The following is an 18,915-nucleotide window of genomic DNA, read 5'->3' as shown; positions in this document are numbered from 1 at the left end:
ATGTGAGTAAACATTAAAGCTGCACAATTTATAACCATAAGTACATAAATAAATATCATTATTTCGATACGTAAAAGTAAGTACAAAACCATGTAAGTTCTTAGAGTCCGCTTCGCTTCAAACTAAATGCAGACTTTGAGCAATGAAATGCATAAAATTATAACATCTATAGAGATTCCAAATTTCTTAAAATAAAGTGGGAATATATCAACGAGTGAGTAAAAATATTAACATAATGTGGAAGATCGAATTCGCGTTTGCGATTCGTTTTAGAAAACAAAACAACACAATACATAAAATACTAAAATACGTACCAAATGTTATCCTAATAAAATTCGATTTTTACTTGCAACATATGTGAACAATAAAAAGACCTATATTAAAATTCTTAAGACTAAATCATCAAGTAATCTAAACTATGTGATAATATGGCAGTTAATCGAATCGTCCGTACTAGGCACAGCACTTAACATAATAACTATCTTGGGCGACTTTGTCTACGACCAATCCTTTTAAGTAACAGAACCTGGTTCTGAATTTTGAATTAATCGGTGGAGAAAACCTAACGTGTCTTTTTAAATTATCAAATAATAAAATACATATTTTTTTTTTTGTCATTCAAGCTATTTTACATGTCTCATGTTAAAAATTCGGTGCAAATTGAATATCAAAATTCTGTTCAAAAGGTAAATCTTACATAATCCTGATTTTTTAACGGTTAAATTCTATTCACATTCTCAGTTGTTATAGATCGACGACTTATGTATCGTAAAATAAAAATATTTAATATCTATTATCTATTATCAATAAAGTTGTATAGGTATCGGCATGAATCTTGAGCGCTCGGCAACAGAGTGGGAACCGTATTGCGTATCGTACAGGAGTCGCAAACTTTTTAGTTTGCCATTCATGTACGATGCACACTGGTAGGATTATTTTTTATTATATGTATGAGAGAAAAAATATATTAAGTATTAATAAACATTGAAATTAAAATAAAAAATAAGAAAATGAAACTAATGTTTTAGTGTTTGTTACTACGAAATGAAAATAAATATAAGTATATAGTACTCATTAAATAGGGCGCTCAAGTGGTAGTAAAGGCGCAAAGTGCGACTGAACGTGCATTCACGACAGTATAATTACCTCACCCCTGTGCCACATATTCAATTATTAATTAGACCCAAATTTCGTTTTTGTGCAGGTTAAAAGTAAGCGCTCAAGATTCGTGTTGATAACTATAATATACACGCAAACCATAACCGTTTATGAATAATAAATTTGTTGAAAATGATCCTGTGTGAATGACAATATAATGCGTATATTATGTAATAACATGATTTTGTATAAAATTCCGTAAAAACAAATCTCTTATAGTCTTTTTTTTATTACATAAAACGTAATGTAATACCAAATCAACACCAAATATTAGTTTATTAATAATCTGTAAATCACACCTGGAATATGTCATGTTGAACTCATAACGTATACTAGTTATGATAATATGTTATAAAATGGAAACAACATTGTGACTGATCTTAAAACTAATATCAACTTTACTAAATGAATGAATTGAGCGAGCTTATAAAGCAAACTTATCCATATAAAACTTAACAAAGTGGATGGCATTTAATTTGACTTAACTCACTTACATTAAGATTTAAAAATTAATTATTATGACAAAGGCACATTATTATTATTATTTTTTTTTGTTTATTGTAGTAGTATTAATCTACAATATTACATTTGTGACAAGAATTTCTTATTTTATCATCATGGCAAGATTAAAGGTACCTGTTTAACGATAACTACGTAAATCTAGTATGATAACCGAGTGAATGGCACACACAATTTAATTCGTAAGTAGATCATTAAATTCTTTAGCGATTCGTTTACGTATTTGTAACGATTTCACCGAAAAAGAAGCCAATGTTCATACTACCAAATGAGACAATCGCTTTTCTCAGCCATTACTATCTTTCATAATGTTTTGTAAGGCACTAGAGATATAGATATATACAAAATGGTACCACCGCCATTTACAAAGCGGATAAACCACGATTTGTGACATTTGTTTATTAAAATAAACGTATCGTTGTTGATGTTTTTCCTTAATAGTAAATTTCAATCTGAGATCGACACTTTAGAAACAACCTTATTTATAAATAATGAGCACATAATACGGAATGTTATGACACTGAATTTAAAAGTCCACCACGCCAAACGTTACACTTTCTTTAAAAATAGACAAATTAAGAATATGGAAAGTGGTGAACGACATCTTACGCAGACAACTGTGTTATTAGAAATACATTGTAATTATAATTAAATACACTGTGCAATGAATGTGGCATTCCATTTACAATTTTCTACAGTATTCTTGAGTATCATACAGTTTATTTCTTCCGCGTAAGCTGTATAATGAAATGCAAAAATACAACACTAGCGTTAATGTTCCAGAGGCAACTCGACGAATGTGATGTCGTAGAGAGGCTCGTCTTCACTGGAGCTCGCCGGCCGCACTTCCAAGAGAAACAGGTCCTCGTTGCAATAATATGCCAACATCTCGTCATCAATTTTGGCCGTAATCCTATAATGATGTTATCTAGATTAATCCTATGTATGTATATTTTAACAATCAATGAAATGTAAATTTTATCTATAATATAAACTAAATAACAAATTAGGATATTAATATTTTACTTTGTGGGAACATAATTAATTAAGGGATTATTACTAATGCCGTTACAATAATTAGAGGAATTAAGGTCAGCTAGGGAAACGGGCGATGATATTTAATACTAAGCAAACATGAAGTCCTTAGGGGGTCTCTCTAACATTACAAGCAAGTGAAGTTAGTGGCGCGCCCTCTGAATAAGCGAGGCAATAAATACTTAACGCGAGGCGGCCGTTATATGTCAACTAAATTTTTTAGAGGCCAATGAAAACCACTTACCCTTTCTTGTTCTTTCGATAAAGATTATTAATTGCCGAACTTGAAATTTTGTACTTATTCTCAATCTGAAAATGAGGAGAAAATAAAACAAATTACAATGGGCCTTCTGTTTTTAAACCGAGACGTCTCGTCTAACGGATCTAACGAATCTAACGATGGCTCGTACGTAACCGGTCTAGTGGTTTCATAAGAACAAAAAAGTAAGTCTCGCGAGGAGTGCGGGATCCGGTACGGCGGCCGCGCGGGTGTTAATTACAACATGCAGTTATGATGATCGTGTGGATTGTATTAGACGGGGTTATGAAGCGCCACATCGGTCAGAGCGGCGCGAGCGGCGGCCGCGCGACCGCCGCCCGCGACACGGACGAAGCGTCTCGATTCATTTCGTTTACGTTATTGCGGAAGTTAAAAGTCTTCCTAAACGAATATCGAATTACGAGTAAATGAGAAAATCCATAAGATCTCGCTTACTCGCGCTCTGCGGTTAGCCGACATCACCAAGGTTATTCTTGTGCTCTACGTAACGTTGACTCGAGCGTTGCTCGGTCAATGTGACGTGTCAAGTGTTACTTAGTAGTATGCAGCGGAACTTACGGCGTGTAGGAGTCCCTGCGTCGTGGGCGGCACGACGTGGAGCGGCGTGTATACGTCGTCGGTGTCTTGGCGCACGTACAGCATGACGCGCTCGCTAAGCGGCGGCGTCGACGTGCGCGCGCGCTTGCCGAGCACGCCTTCTAACTCCAGCGAATCTTTCCTGTCGCTGTAGGGCGAGAGTCCACCTACATCCGATCGGTACCTACGTAGAGGAGAAAATGTATCTTTTTAACCGACTTCCAAGAAAGAAGGAGGTTCTGAATTCGTCTGTATATGTGTTACCTAAGAGCATTCATAATTTTTTTAAATACCTTGAAAACCCAAGAGCTTATAGCTAGCTAATTTTAAAATGTTTCTACAGCACGCGTTTAGCTTAAATAGACTCATGAATGTTTTAAAAATTTTCATAAAAAACCGTTGTTTTCAAATTTTGGATCATCAAATCAGCCTGTCGCAGTCCACTACTGGACATAGGCCTCCACAAGTTCAAGCCAAAAATGGCGTGAACTCATGTGTTTTGCCCGTAGTCACCACGCTGGGCAGGCGGGTTGGTGACCGCAGGCCTGGCTTTTTTGCAGCGAAGACGCTGCTGCCCGTCTTCGGCCTGTGTATTTCAAAGCCAGTAGTTGGATGGTAAGGTGGTAGTGGAACTGTGTTATGCCTTAGTCGTCTCTTAGGACACCCACGAAAAGAGAGGGGGTGGCTATATTGTATAATGCCGTAACCACACAGCAAGCATGCGAAAAATTTTTGATCCGTGCTTCTTAACCGACTTCAAAAAAAGGAATAGGTTCTCAATTCAGCTGTTTTTTTTTAATTTTTACTAACACTACTTTTTACTAACAGTCGATGATTCTTTTTTAATCAAAAGGTAGCGCGTGTCATGAGGGTCCATTTAAATTTAATTTAGATCTAACAAGTACTTTTTCTATTATATCTAATAATGTGTATTATTTGACTATTTTATCGCCGAATTACTTTGTATTTTACCGCATAATTTCACTGGCTATATACCGATTTTGATTATTCTTGTTTTATTGACATATACGAAATATATACGAACGATATATACGAAAATTGTAGCTTGTCACTTACTCCCATTTAGGTAAATTGATTATTGATTAAGATCTAATCAAAACATTTTGAGTAATCGTTGATAACGCGTATTTACTTGACTATTTTTACGTCTAGTTACGTTATATAAGTTGATGACTATAGTCATCACAATATAATAAGGCCCGTTTTGACATTTGAGAAAGACCCTAGAATGTAACTTGTAAAGAAACCGTAAGAAACAATAAAACAATTATTACTTACATTGAGTGTTTTAAAAAATACGTACTTTTTTAGCGCGTTAAATAATACGATAGGATATATTGGGAGTATTCTTTTCGCGCTTACTTTATAGTAGTATGCAATTTCTAATTATTACGAATCGTAACAAAAACAGTAACGTTCTAAGTTTTTTATTTTATTTTTTAAACGCTAGTGTTATAAATAATTAATTACTGAATGTCACCAGCTTCATTCGATTTTAATAGTAATTAAATATTGTGTAGTTATCTTTTCTGAAAAGACAGAGCTTGGCGCTCAAAGCCGTAAATAAAATTTTGAATCAGCTAATAAACCGATAAATCTGAAAAGGTTGTTTCATTATAATGAGTAAAATTCTGTTGTTACATTTATTAGATTATTATATTAGGTATATTATACTATTCTAATGTATATATGTATCACTTGTAAGTATTAATGTGTAAATATTTGCATGTAAGCTTATTATAATATAACTGCACCAACTACCCGATCTCTCAAATAAATAATACTCAATCCTATTTCGGGTTGTCTGGAAGAAATGGCTAACTAGCCATAAGACTGCCTCTTGTACTACACATCCTTAAGTTGTCTGTATTATTATTAGTTTGTATTTGCATATTGTGGTGTACAATAAAGAGTAAATAAATTAATTAATTAAATTCGTGTAAACAACAGAAAACAATATTTAAAAAAAAAAGACAAATTGACCTTTTGTACCGTCGTATCATTTCAAATTACTTGCAATATTAAAGTTTAAGTTAAATTTTCTAATCAAAATTTTAATCCAATAAACTTTACATTACATAATCAAATTCAGTCAAATACTCATACAAACTTGAATCGATTTATCGTGAGTATCGAGTACCGAGTCGTACGGTTACTTCACTATTTATTTCACGATGACAAATGTCAAAACGGACCTATCAAATTGTTATGACTATGTAGATGCCATTAAACCAATCAATCAATCAATCAATCGACTATGTAGATGTAATTGAAGACGATTTTTTTTTTCGTTGACTGACAAACACATAATAATATTATTTACACACACATTATAAAACTTAATTATAATCAACATTAGCCAACAGACAATAGTTTAATTTTATATTTTCTTCTCAAACCATATGAGGCTGTGGTATACTTACGCTGGTGCATCTGGTGGAAAGTGATTATGGAACTTCAGAGCGGGGGCTTGAGGTTTCGCCGCATGTAACAGGAAAGGCGAAGCACCTTTGAGGTGAGCTTCGGCCAAAGCCGCTTCGTCGTGGCCATAGAATCCCTGTATATCCATTCCTGTTAACTTATCGATGTCTTCAGCCGGACTAAACAGCACCGGAGGTTTGGTTAAGTCGGCCATGGAGTAAAATTCGCTTCTTTCGGTCACCGGATGGTATATTTCATCTAACTTTTTCCTATTCGTTGCTGACATTTTTCTTTTCGCTGCTCTCCTTTCTTCATCTCTTGTTTTTCTCTCAGCCCCCTTCAACGTACACATTAAATATGAAATGCTTATCATAACTGCTTATATATGCCATATTTTGTAATTTATTACTCAAATATTAAGGATTAAGACATTATATTATGAATTAATATTTTTCGTTTAAATAAATATGTTTTTGAATACCAAAAAAAAACTTAATGAATTGTTAATTTGAATCTGATAAATACAAAAGTGTATATTATAATGATTTCTTACTTTATCGCAAAAAACTTTGATTTGACAATATCCTCTGTGATAGACTTGTGTGTCTCGTGGATCCTCGAAAGTGTCGATCTGAATGTGTAATGGTAAGCCCTGTAAGCAACAAATAAGAAAAAATGTTAAATATGTATTTAAAATAAAACAGACGATTCTAATTTGAGATATTAATTATTTTTTAAGCCGATCTTACGCAACAATCTTGAAAACAAACTCCTTTTGTTTTTGTTTGGTAAAAAAATTACTAAGGCAATTTCACGCTTAAAAAACATAATACTGTCATATCATTGGAAAAAAAAAGATTTAATAAACGTATATAAGGGATAATTGCGTAAAATTTACGAATAAGGAAAAAATATGGACGTGTCTGAATCGAATCGCTTTAAAACGTCTTAATTGCGCTTATTCGAGGTCGTCGTTGGGCCGTCAGCACACATTCATTCTTAGTCGAGGTACGGCTAATAGTGAAGATAGACGTAGGGGTAAGGGTAAGGCATATAATTAACTAGCGATTAGCGGAACGGTCTAACTATTTTTCAAGACGCGAATGGCCTTAAGTCACTTGCTAGTTATCGGGTAGTAGCAGGCGACAACGCGGTTACCGACCCCGGGACTTGATGGCGGCAACTACGTATCGTTACGTTAATTTAAATAATTTCAGGGCCACAAGTTCAATTAACATTCTGCAATGGAAAAAATGTGATTAAATTTGTTAACTTTAATCCCCACGTATTTAAAAAAAGAGTCAAGTATCTCTTATGCCACGCCTTTATATTGATGAAATTTATAAGCTAAACGTAAGTACTAGAAATAATAACGTGTTTTTGAATTTTTTTTTCTAATAAAATATTTCATAAATATTTATCCCAAATTGAACACACATTTTGTAATTAAGTCTATATGATAAACATGAATGAATCTTTAGTATTATAAACGATAACAATACGAACCTTAACTCCTTTTTGACTGCTGAAATCCGTACTCAAACATTGCACAGCAATATTAATCTGAAAATAAGAACAAATGTTGTAGTTATTAAATCGAATTGCATATTCAGCTTTACAAGATAAACTGTAATATTCATAGTATCAAAAAAAACGTGACGTCGAATGAGCAATGTAATTTTACTAGAGGTAACCCTTACATACAGTAGTAATAAGGCCCGCGTGTTGCTTTTTATACGAAGAGCAGTAAAAAGCTTTATCGAGTTGATTTTAATGAAACTTATTGAAGGTTCGACGTAAGTGTGTAATAGCGTAGCAAGTCGACGCCGGGAGGCGGTAACCGAGGCTGGACGCAAACTTATTACTGTGGTCTATGCAAATGACCCATCGCGTTTTTCCTTGCAGCCGAGCTGCTACCGATCACTGTCATGGCACATATTATATGTCGCAAACTACTCGCATCCGCTATGGCTATTCTCAGCAATCGTAAATAATTATTAAAATCGATAACCGATTATTCGCGCTTGAATAACGTAGCCAAGTAGAACAAAAACCAATTTAAGAATTTTAAATGGTTTGCAGCAGGAACACACACAATTTCCGTTTCACGCCCTTAAGATAAAATTTATTCACTTCATAATAAATAACAGAAATTAAATTTTATACGTATACTTTTAACTTTAGTGACTACTTTACGTAAGCTTTGTTAAAGTACATAATGTCGGTTAAGATGTAAAGTTATTATGTTTTTACTAGTAAGTTTCTCAGACACAATTAATAAAAGACCGTTATCTTGTCGACAAAGTGTATTTTTTCATATGAAAATTTTAGTCGATCAGTTATAATCTGAAGTAACAAGGTAAATTAATTATGATTAATGTAGCACCGGCACAACTGGGTGTAACCATGTATATATGCATCGAAGTAAACGTATGCAGGTTTTATAGTTATTAAAATACAAATTCTTTACATCTTTCATTCTCATTTTAAGATTTGATACACGTAGCACAAAATAAGTATAAATTTTTTTTGTCCGAAAACGGAGGCTTTGTCTCGTATGTTCAAGAACGACAAATTTTTTTGCTTCCTACAGCTGTCCCATATAAGGTTGTAGGATTTTACTCTTTTTTCAATTAGTCTTTAATAAGTGTAATCAAATCGTGATCTGAATTTAAAGTTAACGAAATAATGAGCTTTTCGTAAATAATTTAACGTATACGGCGGTCTGTTTTATGTCTACTTTTGGTACTGTAATATTAATTTACTTATTACTTATAAAGGAAACACACCAGAGCCAAAGAAAAACATAGTATGTATACAAATTTTGATAACTTTTTACCTTGGCTGCGCTTTCAAGTGGGTTCCAGTATACAGCAATAGCATTGTGGGCCACTTCTTCAATGCAACCAGCGAGTCCGATGCTGTTCTTCGTGTCTGTAACAAAACCACAAGCTGTCATTAATCTTGTCCTAAGGTAACTGTGTACTAATGCTTGCGGAGATTTCGATTAAGATATCAACGTACAATACGTCATCGGCGACGGAAATTTATTTGCGGGGCGTGAATAATCACGTGATAGGATCGTTTCATCGGCAATTGCTATGTTTTCATTTCTGTTAGTAAGCAATTAGTATGCGTGGACCTAAATTCCAATCAGACCCACCTAGACTAACTAGAAATTTGCCTAAATTATTTTATTCAAATGAAAATATAATATTGAAACAGTATTTCATTTATTTATTTGCCAACATAACTCAATAAATTGACTGAGCCTTTAAACACTCAAACCTTATGAGTTTATGATATTTTTTAGGCTTAAAGTAATACATAAAACATTAGTGGCGCAACAATAAGTTATTATTAGTATTTGCAGGTGTTCAGGTAAATCAGCGAGCCGCTTTAAATAAGTCACAACGTTGATTTGTATTTTCTTACAGTTGTTTATTGCATTTGGAGTACCAGAGCTGCATTAACAGACAGGCGGTGGTCGTTAGTGAGTAATCGTGGTGCGGCGTGGCGCGGCGCGGCGGACGGCGCGTGGGCGCGCTATCAGTCGCTCCGCAATCTGTGCGGGCGCGCGCCCCGCTGACGTGTTTATGAGCAACGGGAGAACCGCCGCCCGCCCTCACGCACCATATTGTTTAACAGCTTCTTACAAATTTATGGCTTCAAATGACAATGTACTTTTACGAATTTACATCTTTGCACAAATCACATAATAGTCGATTATGGGTATTTGGTTTTCCCTTGTTTCCGTTGTTAGAAGTTATTTTGTTTATGACTACTTAATTCATAAATTTCTCTAGTCAAAGTTATAGTTTAATGAGAATAGTAATAATAATAAAAAAACGCCAGTCAAACAAAGTAACCCCCACTGTACAAGCATTTCTATTTAACATTGTCTGCATAAACCTTTAATAGTTCTTTACCATTAACTTTTGATCAAAGATCCTAATCAAAGTAGCCAAAGCCTTTGACAATTTATAAATGTATGTATCTATATCTGTTACAGTTACAATTTACAGCCTGGCTTAGGCGCTTTTACAATAGGTACTGCAACAATTTCACGACAAAAAGTAATTAAATGAAAACACGTTGAGTCTTTATTAGACACTAACACACGTCAACATAGCGTAGACAGAGTTAAATATCTACGTCACATATCCCTTGGTTCTTTTTATTTATATACTTACTTATTTTTTTACTATATTTATATTTGTGTGAGGGATGTGATGATAATATTTTTTTATAAGAACGGCTGTTTTAATGTTTAAGAACAATAATTATTCCTCAAGGAGGTACGTTAGAAGATATGATTTTAAATATGAAAAATATCACTTAATGTCAATATTGCTACCAGCCTGCGATTTTCAGTTTTTTCTGATTTTCTTTTTTCGTCATTCATGTTTTTTTCCTTAAGGCTGTTTTATCTTAAATTGATTAAAACGAAAATAGTTTACATATGAACAAAAAAAAAATAAGAGGCTGATTTTTTATGTCTAAAGTTTAATTTGAAATGGCCTAATCATTAATCGGTGAAGCATGACGCAACGAAAACTGACAAAAGAAATAAATGAGTAAACTAAGGAGCTGAGCTGCACTGAAACGGCCAGTGGACACGCGATACAAGAAGACACGTACGTAATCGGAGAAGGTATTGTGTAGAAGCGCGGTGCGTTGCGGCGCAGGATCTCTCCCTCCCACCCTCCCCGACGTTTGCGAGCCTCTGCGCTTTCACACGCCTGCGCACAGGTGTCCAATATCGCCCTTGACGCTGCTTCCAAGTTCGTTGCATTTGTTAGACATCTCCTCCCATAGTATCATATCATCGGCTTGTTTTAAATTTAATGTATTAAAACTACGTTCATTTGTCGCGTTAAATTTTCCGCCTTTGTGTATATTACCTATAATAACTCATTATTAATGACTAATTTAAAGTCTAAGTCAATTAGATTAACATTACGTCAATGTCAATAATTGACAGTATAGTTTTATAGCTTTTTTTGCACTATTAATAATTTCTTTATTTAATAAAAGTAACAATAAAACGTAATATTGATAAAAATACGACGTCTATCTGGGTTGTAAAAGTTTAAGGGGCACGAAAGCTACGGAATTCCTACGTGTTGAGACATCATCATTTTATATAATGTAATAACACAATAAAGTAAAAAATAAAACTTGACTAACATCGAGATAAGCTAGAAACCTTGACATTAAACTTGGCCCGGCCGCGCGAATTAATGGCTTCCATGTTTTTATTTTCCTTGAGATTAAATTTATAGGCACTGCTAGTGGCCACAGAGTCACTCATTACAAATGCTGTAAGTCTCAGTTAAGTCATGTTAGATTGTATAAAGTGTCATATATCAGCGATGTTTATTTCAATAAGCATGTCAGATGATTAATAAGTGACCGTTCTGTTTATTACGCAATGTTTTATGTAGATACTTAGCTTGTAATTTGGGTCAATTTTCATGTTACCTTAATACAAATTATATATTTATAAATGCGCCCACTAGTGAAACTATAGGGTCACTTTCAAGATTAATAATAAAACATTTTGGTGGAAAGTTTTGAGCCATACCTACTACTTACTTTACTTGCTTTAGAATTATAAAATAAATTATCTTTGTAACAAAACACGGTGCGCGGGCGGGGGACGAGGCTCGCCGCGCAATTAACATGCTAATGAACGCGCTCCCCGATATCATCGCGGTAATTATGTCCGCGCGCGTCTATATCGTTCCTTTACTTATAACTCACCTCTTCATTTTAGACAACTCGGCAGATATGCACTTTTATATCGATTACTCTTTTAAATAGTCAATATACGCTTAGAATTTATGTGAACTGTTTCAATGGATACTTCAACATCGTTACTAGAACAGAGATTTCTTACGATTTTTTACGATTTCCTGTTATTCTTTTCTCAGTTTATAAACTCTTTTAAGCATCTATTCACTCAACACACTACCGGGAAATAGGAACGCAACGCTCGATTTTAATTAGTTAATATGAAATGTCATTAATACGTGAACGCGAAAGGGTTGTAGAGACGAGGTTACTCGATACCGAATAAGGCGCCACGAGTTTTATTTTTAGACGTGAGAATTAATAGATCGTCGTAGGGTGTGGACGATCCGCTCGTAGTGTGCTATTTATGCAAATGTCCTAACGACATATAATGGTGGGTAGCGCAGAGCAGTTGCGTCTCCGCGGCTATCTGCCTCGCAGCACGGTAATTAGGTCCTGCGTGCCAAACAAGCGCCGCCGCCCGGGCTGCGAGGCTACCGCACGCAACTTCTTCTGCGTGTTTCTATGTCGCCTCGAGCACGACGAACCGTGTTATTGTATGTATACTGTAAAATTGAGCCCTTGCTGCACTACCGTCGTAACATTGTTCTCGCACACGAGTCATTGTTTTCCAATTAAACTTATCTAGGTACATAAACCTACTATGAATATAAAATCTCATGCAATAATGAAATAATTATAGCATTTATAGTTTGAACTTACCAGCATCTAGTATTCTCTGCTTAACTGAATGTTGTCTGCCGTGCCAAAACTGCCAAGCCTTAATTTCATCTTCTGGTGACTTTTCTTCCCGGAACATAAGCATTACGACGCTCTAGAATAAAAAATAATTATGAATAAGTATATCTTCCTAACAATATGCATTATCTATATTTGATGAAACGATGATGTTACGTGAAGATTGAGGTACGAATTTCATTTATGATTCAATAAACAATAATTTGAATGTGAACTTTGAGTACTATTTCCATTCAAACGGGAGGTGAAATATGCTACTAAAGCGATTTCTACAGACAGGTTAGAAAATAAAGTGAAAAAGAAATGGCTTACGCCAGGCGTGGTGCCAGGCTAGCCATATAGGGCTAACGACGAGAAAGCACCTCCGATCGTCGCCTTTGATTGATGGATCGATACGTTGTTCGGCGACGCTCGGCCGCGCCTCGCTCCTCCGGGCCAACACGATTTACGTATGAATAGTCCTTATAAATATAATCGTACGTCAAATCGTTCTTATAATCACTGCAAATATTGTATCGCCAATTTCATATACATATGTCTGTTGTAGATTGGCGTAGAAATGGTTATTACCTGGGAGTGCAATTAAATATTGCAAGGACCTATGGTTACAGTGTTAGCCACGGGTAATAAACAAAATGTTTTATTCCGAATGGAAGAATTTATGACTAATTTGCACCGGCGAATAGCTCTGCGTTTCAATAAGGGGGACACGGGCTTTCTCCATAGATCGGACGCTGCGTAAACTCAACGGAACCGCGCATACTAATAGATACTCCACGTATAAAATTATAACGGTATATTCCGCCTCTACATAAGCAAATACCATCGATATTAATAAATATAAACATCTACTGCTTTAAAAGAATTCCTAAGAGATAAGTATTTCGAAAATACATAATGCATGTTTAACTGTAAATCGTTCCTACTAGGCATATAATTCGTTCCGCGGTACTCAAAATGTCTCTCAAATTTGGGTTTATTGCTTCTCATAAATATTTAGTTTATTTGTTTTGTTATCGTTATTCATTTTATTATTAAAGGTGTTTATTAATATTATAAATATCAACCTCGAACAAATGATTCATAACACTTAGCAACAAATTTAGAGCCAAACTGGTAATAGTTTACGTAATTTAGTATCTATTTTAAAGTTTCGATTGATAATGAACAATGTAGTTATTGTCGCTCGACAGAGATACATTGCTGTAATCAACAATCTTAAATGTCTGGATTAGGTAACAATTACAGGCTCCGTCGAATTAAGAAACAATCTGTCTTTATTCCTTTAAATAAATTAATTACATAATGTTCCTATGATATAGTTTCACTTACGTGATTGACAATTTTATAATGTTATACATAAAGAAAATCAAATACTTATTAAAGGTTTTTAAATAGTACCTACAGCAAAATCTATTTATTGAATGTGTCAGTTAATAAAAACACCGATTGTTTACAATGAAAAAACATGTAGGGTTAAAGCCGGATATTTGTCTCGATTGGATACGAGCCTCAGTTTCGAATGCACTATGTTAGGCTTGTTGATTGTTTTAGCGTTTCATCATAATCGAAATCCAGCCCTCCGTGCAGGCCTCAATGCCACAAACTATTGGAATAGGCACTCGTATTAAGTCAAAATTATATTGGTAAGTTGTTTAATATTTTTATTAGTAACTATAGCTGTGCCCGCGACTTCGTCCGCGTGGAATTTAACAAAATAGTTATTGTTAAGTTCGCAGAGTTATAAAATTTAAAAAAAAATCTAAAATAAAAGTAGCCCAAGTTATTTCTTATTACATCAGCTATCTACCAGTAAAAGTTCCGTCAAAAGCGATCCAGCCGTTTTAGAGATTAGCCGGAACAAACAGACAGACAGACAGACCAACAGACAAAAATTATAAAAAATGATATTTTGGTATACCTATGTACCCTGTATTATCATGTGTACATCTATATACTTTTAGTAAAAGCAGTTATTTTAATATTACAAACAGACACTCCAAATTTATTTATTTGTATGTATGTATAGATTGAGGTTTTAGTTAAGTTAGTTTCTTTGCATCTATTAGGGCCTAAATTATACTGTTTATAAATTTTATTGTTAAATACTTTTCAAAAATGATATCCGTATATCCGTATATATGATGATCCGTATCAAAAATGATAGTTGTCCCTACATCAACTCTTTGGGCTACATACTAAAAATCCTTTAACGCTCGTTTAAGACAGATTTTTTTCGTGGGTTTTTGTCATCTATTTTTAGCTTTAAATATATTTTAAATGAAACAAAAACTATCAGGCGTTATGCAGTGCCACAGTTGGACAGGAGATAATTTAACACTTGCGTTCGAAGAACTGGATTAAAACCCGAATTTATGGTATATCGTCTCAAACTTTAAGAAGACGCCACAAAAGGAAAACTAGCAATTGGTAATCCTAGCTACGTCATCGATTTAAAGTTTAATTACTTATGTGTATAAATAAAATAATCCTATTAGCTACTTATCTAATTGTATTTTTGACAACTCTAGGAAAATACCCCCTCCTTATAGGTATGGAGAGGCATCTATCCTCACCTGTGGCAAGTCCATAAAGTCAAATAAAACAGGATTTACTAAAAATTTATTTATATTAAAACATGGGGCTTTATAGAAGATCACTGAATGACCTATTCTTTGATATATTTACACTTCGAGTACAAAAATATTAAATATCTCTAATAACAGAGCGTTTTTGAATAGTGTCGCAACTATCCAGCTTTGAGATACCCTATCGATCGATTTGAGATATGTATACTATATATATATATGAATACTGCCTTGCATACAATATACCATACGTGTCAAATTTTAACTTTTGTTCAGTTGTAAAGACATAAATGAGAACATAATAAACATCTACACTTTCACAATTACAATATTTATATGATTCAAGCTATGTTTCCGGCTGTTTATGTATAAAGGTAGAATTTTTAACTAATTTATTCTTTCTTACAAGATAAATAAACCACGGATATTTAAAATATTTTACAGCCGTGCTACAAAATTATCAATTTAGTAACATGTAAAATCGACGAATACTGTACCTTGTTTTCCTGTGATACTTTGTTTCATATTTTATATTTTTAAAATGTAAAAGTAATGCATATGTTTCATAATAGTTTTGCTTTTTCGGACCAGTTACTTCCATGTTTTCGGACCGTCAATTAATTAATCGAGTGTATCGACATTCGACCCGATTTCAGGAGCCCGAGTTCGGTTGACAATCTGAGTTATCTGATTAAGCACGCTTTCTCTTGCGTCTGCGCCGTGTGTCGCACACGAGAACCGCGTGCCCGTATCGCCCATTACGCTCTGACAACCCGAATTCATTTCATCACTCTACTTAAATAAATAAGCATTTGATACTATGTGTATTATTTATTTAAGTATATAAATTGCGTATCTGACCAGTTATTATAGCTGCGCCGGGACCTTCGAAGAACTGCCTATGACAAACCTTGGAACTGTTTTACCGATAAATAAGGCGTAAAAAATTGTTGTTGCTAAATATTTACTCTGTATTATAATAAGCTACTTACTTATACGTAATACAACAGAAGTTTTCTTAGGTGATCGTGTTCGCCGCTATGAAAGACGGTTAAAAAAATATAGTATAAAAAGTGTTTATCATATAGGTACTCATAATAACTCTGAGTGCACAAAATACTATGTTGATATTTTTTGTATAAAAATATTATAAAATGTTAACTGAGTTTAAAAAAAATGGTCATATAAAATTATGTAAATTTTCCCGTTCTTTCTGATTAACGACTTAGCTACAATTACGTAGATCAAATTCAATTATGTATAAAAATAATATCGTCTTTTTATAAAGATTATCATTTACATAATTTAAATTTAATGTATTAATAATATCGCTGATATTTTTCTGCTTTATAATCAGTGTCATTATAGCTTCTTGTATCTTATGACAAAGAGTAATCTAATTTTTTTAATAAATATTTAATGACTTACATAATCAAGTTAAATTCCTCCTATTTTTTTTTTTTTTTGTTGACGTAAAAATATTTATTTATTGCTTGTTTGTTATTCTTTAATTATAGACGTATTTTGTTTGATTCAGATATTACTTCTTAGTATTTTTTATTATTGTACTGCAAAATACGAAGTCTGTTAAAAACAAATACTTCTGTGTGCCACACACATACGTTACGCATTTTGAACATACGAATCTTAACAGCGAGCTCGTAATTACAATCGTAGCGGAACGAAGTGGTGTATCGCATCATCTGCTTATCAACTCGTTTCTTCGCAATATAACGTAACACGTAACTATTAAATAATAAGTTACTCTACATTGTAAACAGTATTGTCGCTTATTGAGATTTTTTTTGTGTACGAACGCTTTTTGTTGAGGTATCCTCGTTAGCGCCGTCCGCCCATCTATCACTTATATCTAGTCTATGACAATTATTTATGTTCGCTGCGTGGTAAAACTATTTCACTTACAGTTAAGCTTTATCGATAGCGCTAAAGTAATGCTCTGTCGTCTCGATATGCTATATCTGATAGGGATACGTCTGTTTGTTAAGTGAGCCAGTTGTTCGTACTAGTTGTTTTAACGCCTAGGTTATTTGCTGCAAGTTTTCTTTGCAGTGAATGTCGGTTTCGACATAAATTCTGAGCGGAACAGTGGGTGTAACTGTTATTCAGTTGCTTACGGTGTACGTGTCCGTATTTATTTCATTTTATATTCAATATATATTTTTTATACAAAGGAATAACAAACAAATATAATAAAAACGTAATGTAAAAATATATCGTCTAAATTAATTTCAGTGTTAAGTAAAATAAGGAATAATCTAATAATAAATTTTATGTCTATGTTATGTGGGAAATTACAAATAAGTAGAGCCTTCCCTTGCTTTTTATTTTTTTAATTAGCAATTGTTATATAATTTAATGATAAAATAGTTGCAATTTACTTAATTACACTAGTGGTCGCCCATTGGTCGAAATTCGACCATAATTAATTTTAATTATAAGTTTGAACATATATATATATTAGTTATTATGTTTGACATTCAGTAAAGACAAACAATATTAATCTATAGTCTATAATCTTTTCTCAATTTGATTGACGTGTGTGTGTGTGTGTGAGTGTGTGCGTGTGTGTGTGTGTGTGTGTGTGTGTGTGTCAAATATATGGTAGTGTGTGCAATGTTTTTTATTGATTTTATGTACTTTTACGCATAATTTAAAAAAAAGTATCATTCTGCACTCCTAGCAGTGCCCGTGACTTCGTCCGCGTAGAATTTAACAAAATGTTATTGTTCAGATCGCAGAGCTATAAAATAAATCATCATCATCATTCATCATTACAGCCTATACAGTCCCCTGCTGTACATAGGCCTTCACAAGTTTACGCTAAAAATAATGTGAACTCATGTGTTTTGCCCATAGTCACCACGCTGGGCAGGCGGGTTGGTGACCGCAGAGCTGGCTTTGTCGCACAGAAGACGCTGCTGCCCGTCTTCGGCCTGTGTATTTCAAAGCCAGCAGTTGGATGGTTATCCCGTCACCGATCGGCTTTTTAAGTTCCAAGGTGGTAGCGGAACTGTGTTATCCCTTAGTCACCTTTTACGACACCCACGGGAAGAGAGGGGGTGGCTATATTCTTTAGTACCGTAGCCACACAGTACAATAAAATAAATTAATTTCTAAAATAAATGTAGCCTAAGTTACTCCTTATTAAATCAGCTATCTGGCAGTAAAATCCCGTCAAAATCGGCCCAGCCGTTTCAAAGATTAGTCGGAACAAACAGACAGATAGACAGACAGACAAAAATTGTAAAAAATGTTATTTTGGTATAGGTACCGTGTATACAGCCATGTGCATTTAGTAAAAAGCGATTATTTTAATATTACAAACAGACACTCCAATTTTATTTAATTGTATAGATAAATGTGCGAAATTTATACTCCTCCGTCCGCGTAATTTTCGTAAAAAGGGGTACAAAGTTTATGCTTCACGTTTTAATATATAGATATCATATTATATAATACGTATACATATGTACGTATGCATATACGTACATACTATGTTTAAATATGATTATAATTTTTGTAGTTAAAACTACATTTCGGTTACATCTGCGTATAGGTACGTCTAATACCAGTCGGAATAACTTAATTTCATCTATTAAGTTAAATTCAATTGCTTTATCGGTGGCAGTCAGTAAGCACTGAATCTCGATTTATTGGAGTGATTCTTGCGATCCATCCGGCGTCGGATTAACATCCGAAGTCACGCTGTAACACTAATCTGCTTAAATGTCGAAAGGAAAT

The 18,915-nt window shown here is 34.0% G+C and overlaps 1 protein-coding gene across 1 annotated transcript in view; it reads right to left on the bottom strand.

Moving 5' to 3' along the window:
- Window positions 1-588: 588 nt before the first annotated feature.
- Window positions 589-18,915, bottom strand: part of LOC123653512 (protein grainyhead) — a 43,039-nt gene continuing 24,712 nt past the window's right edge. The window contains exons 6-13 of the mRNA XM_045589506.1: window positions 12,530-12,641; window positions 8,850-8,944; window positions 7,517-7,573; window positions 6,564-6,662; window positions 6,013-6,347; window positions 3,551-3,752; window positions 2,957-3,021; window positions 589-2,590 (exon numbers count right to left, since the gene is read on the bottom strand). Of these exons, the coding sequence (XP_045445462.1) occupies window positions 2,449-2,590; window positions 2,957-3,021; window positions 3,551-3,752; window positions 6,013-6,347; window positions 6,564-6,662; window positions 7,517-7,573; window positions 8,850-8,944; window positions 12,530-12,641 (1,107 nt within the window). The 3' untranslated portion in view covers window positions 589-2,448. The remainder of the gene's footprint in view (window positions 2,591-2,956; window positions 3,022-3,550; window positions 3,753-6,012; window positions 6,348-6,563; window positions 6,663-7,516; window positions 7,574-8,849; window positions 8,945-12,529; window positions 12,642-18,915) is intronic.

The sequence above is a fragment of the Melitaea cinxia genome, chromosome 1 (assembly GCF_905220565.1).
Source record: "Melitaea cinxia chromosome 1, ilMelCinx1.1, whole genome shotgun sequence".
Taxonomy (NCBI): Eukaryota; Metazoa; Arthropoda; class Insecta; order Lepidoptera; family Nymphalidae; genus Melitaea; species Melitaea cinxia.
This window is presented reverse-complemented; position numbering and strand designations above follow the sequence as displayed.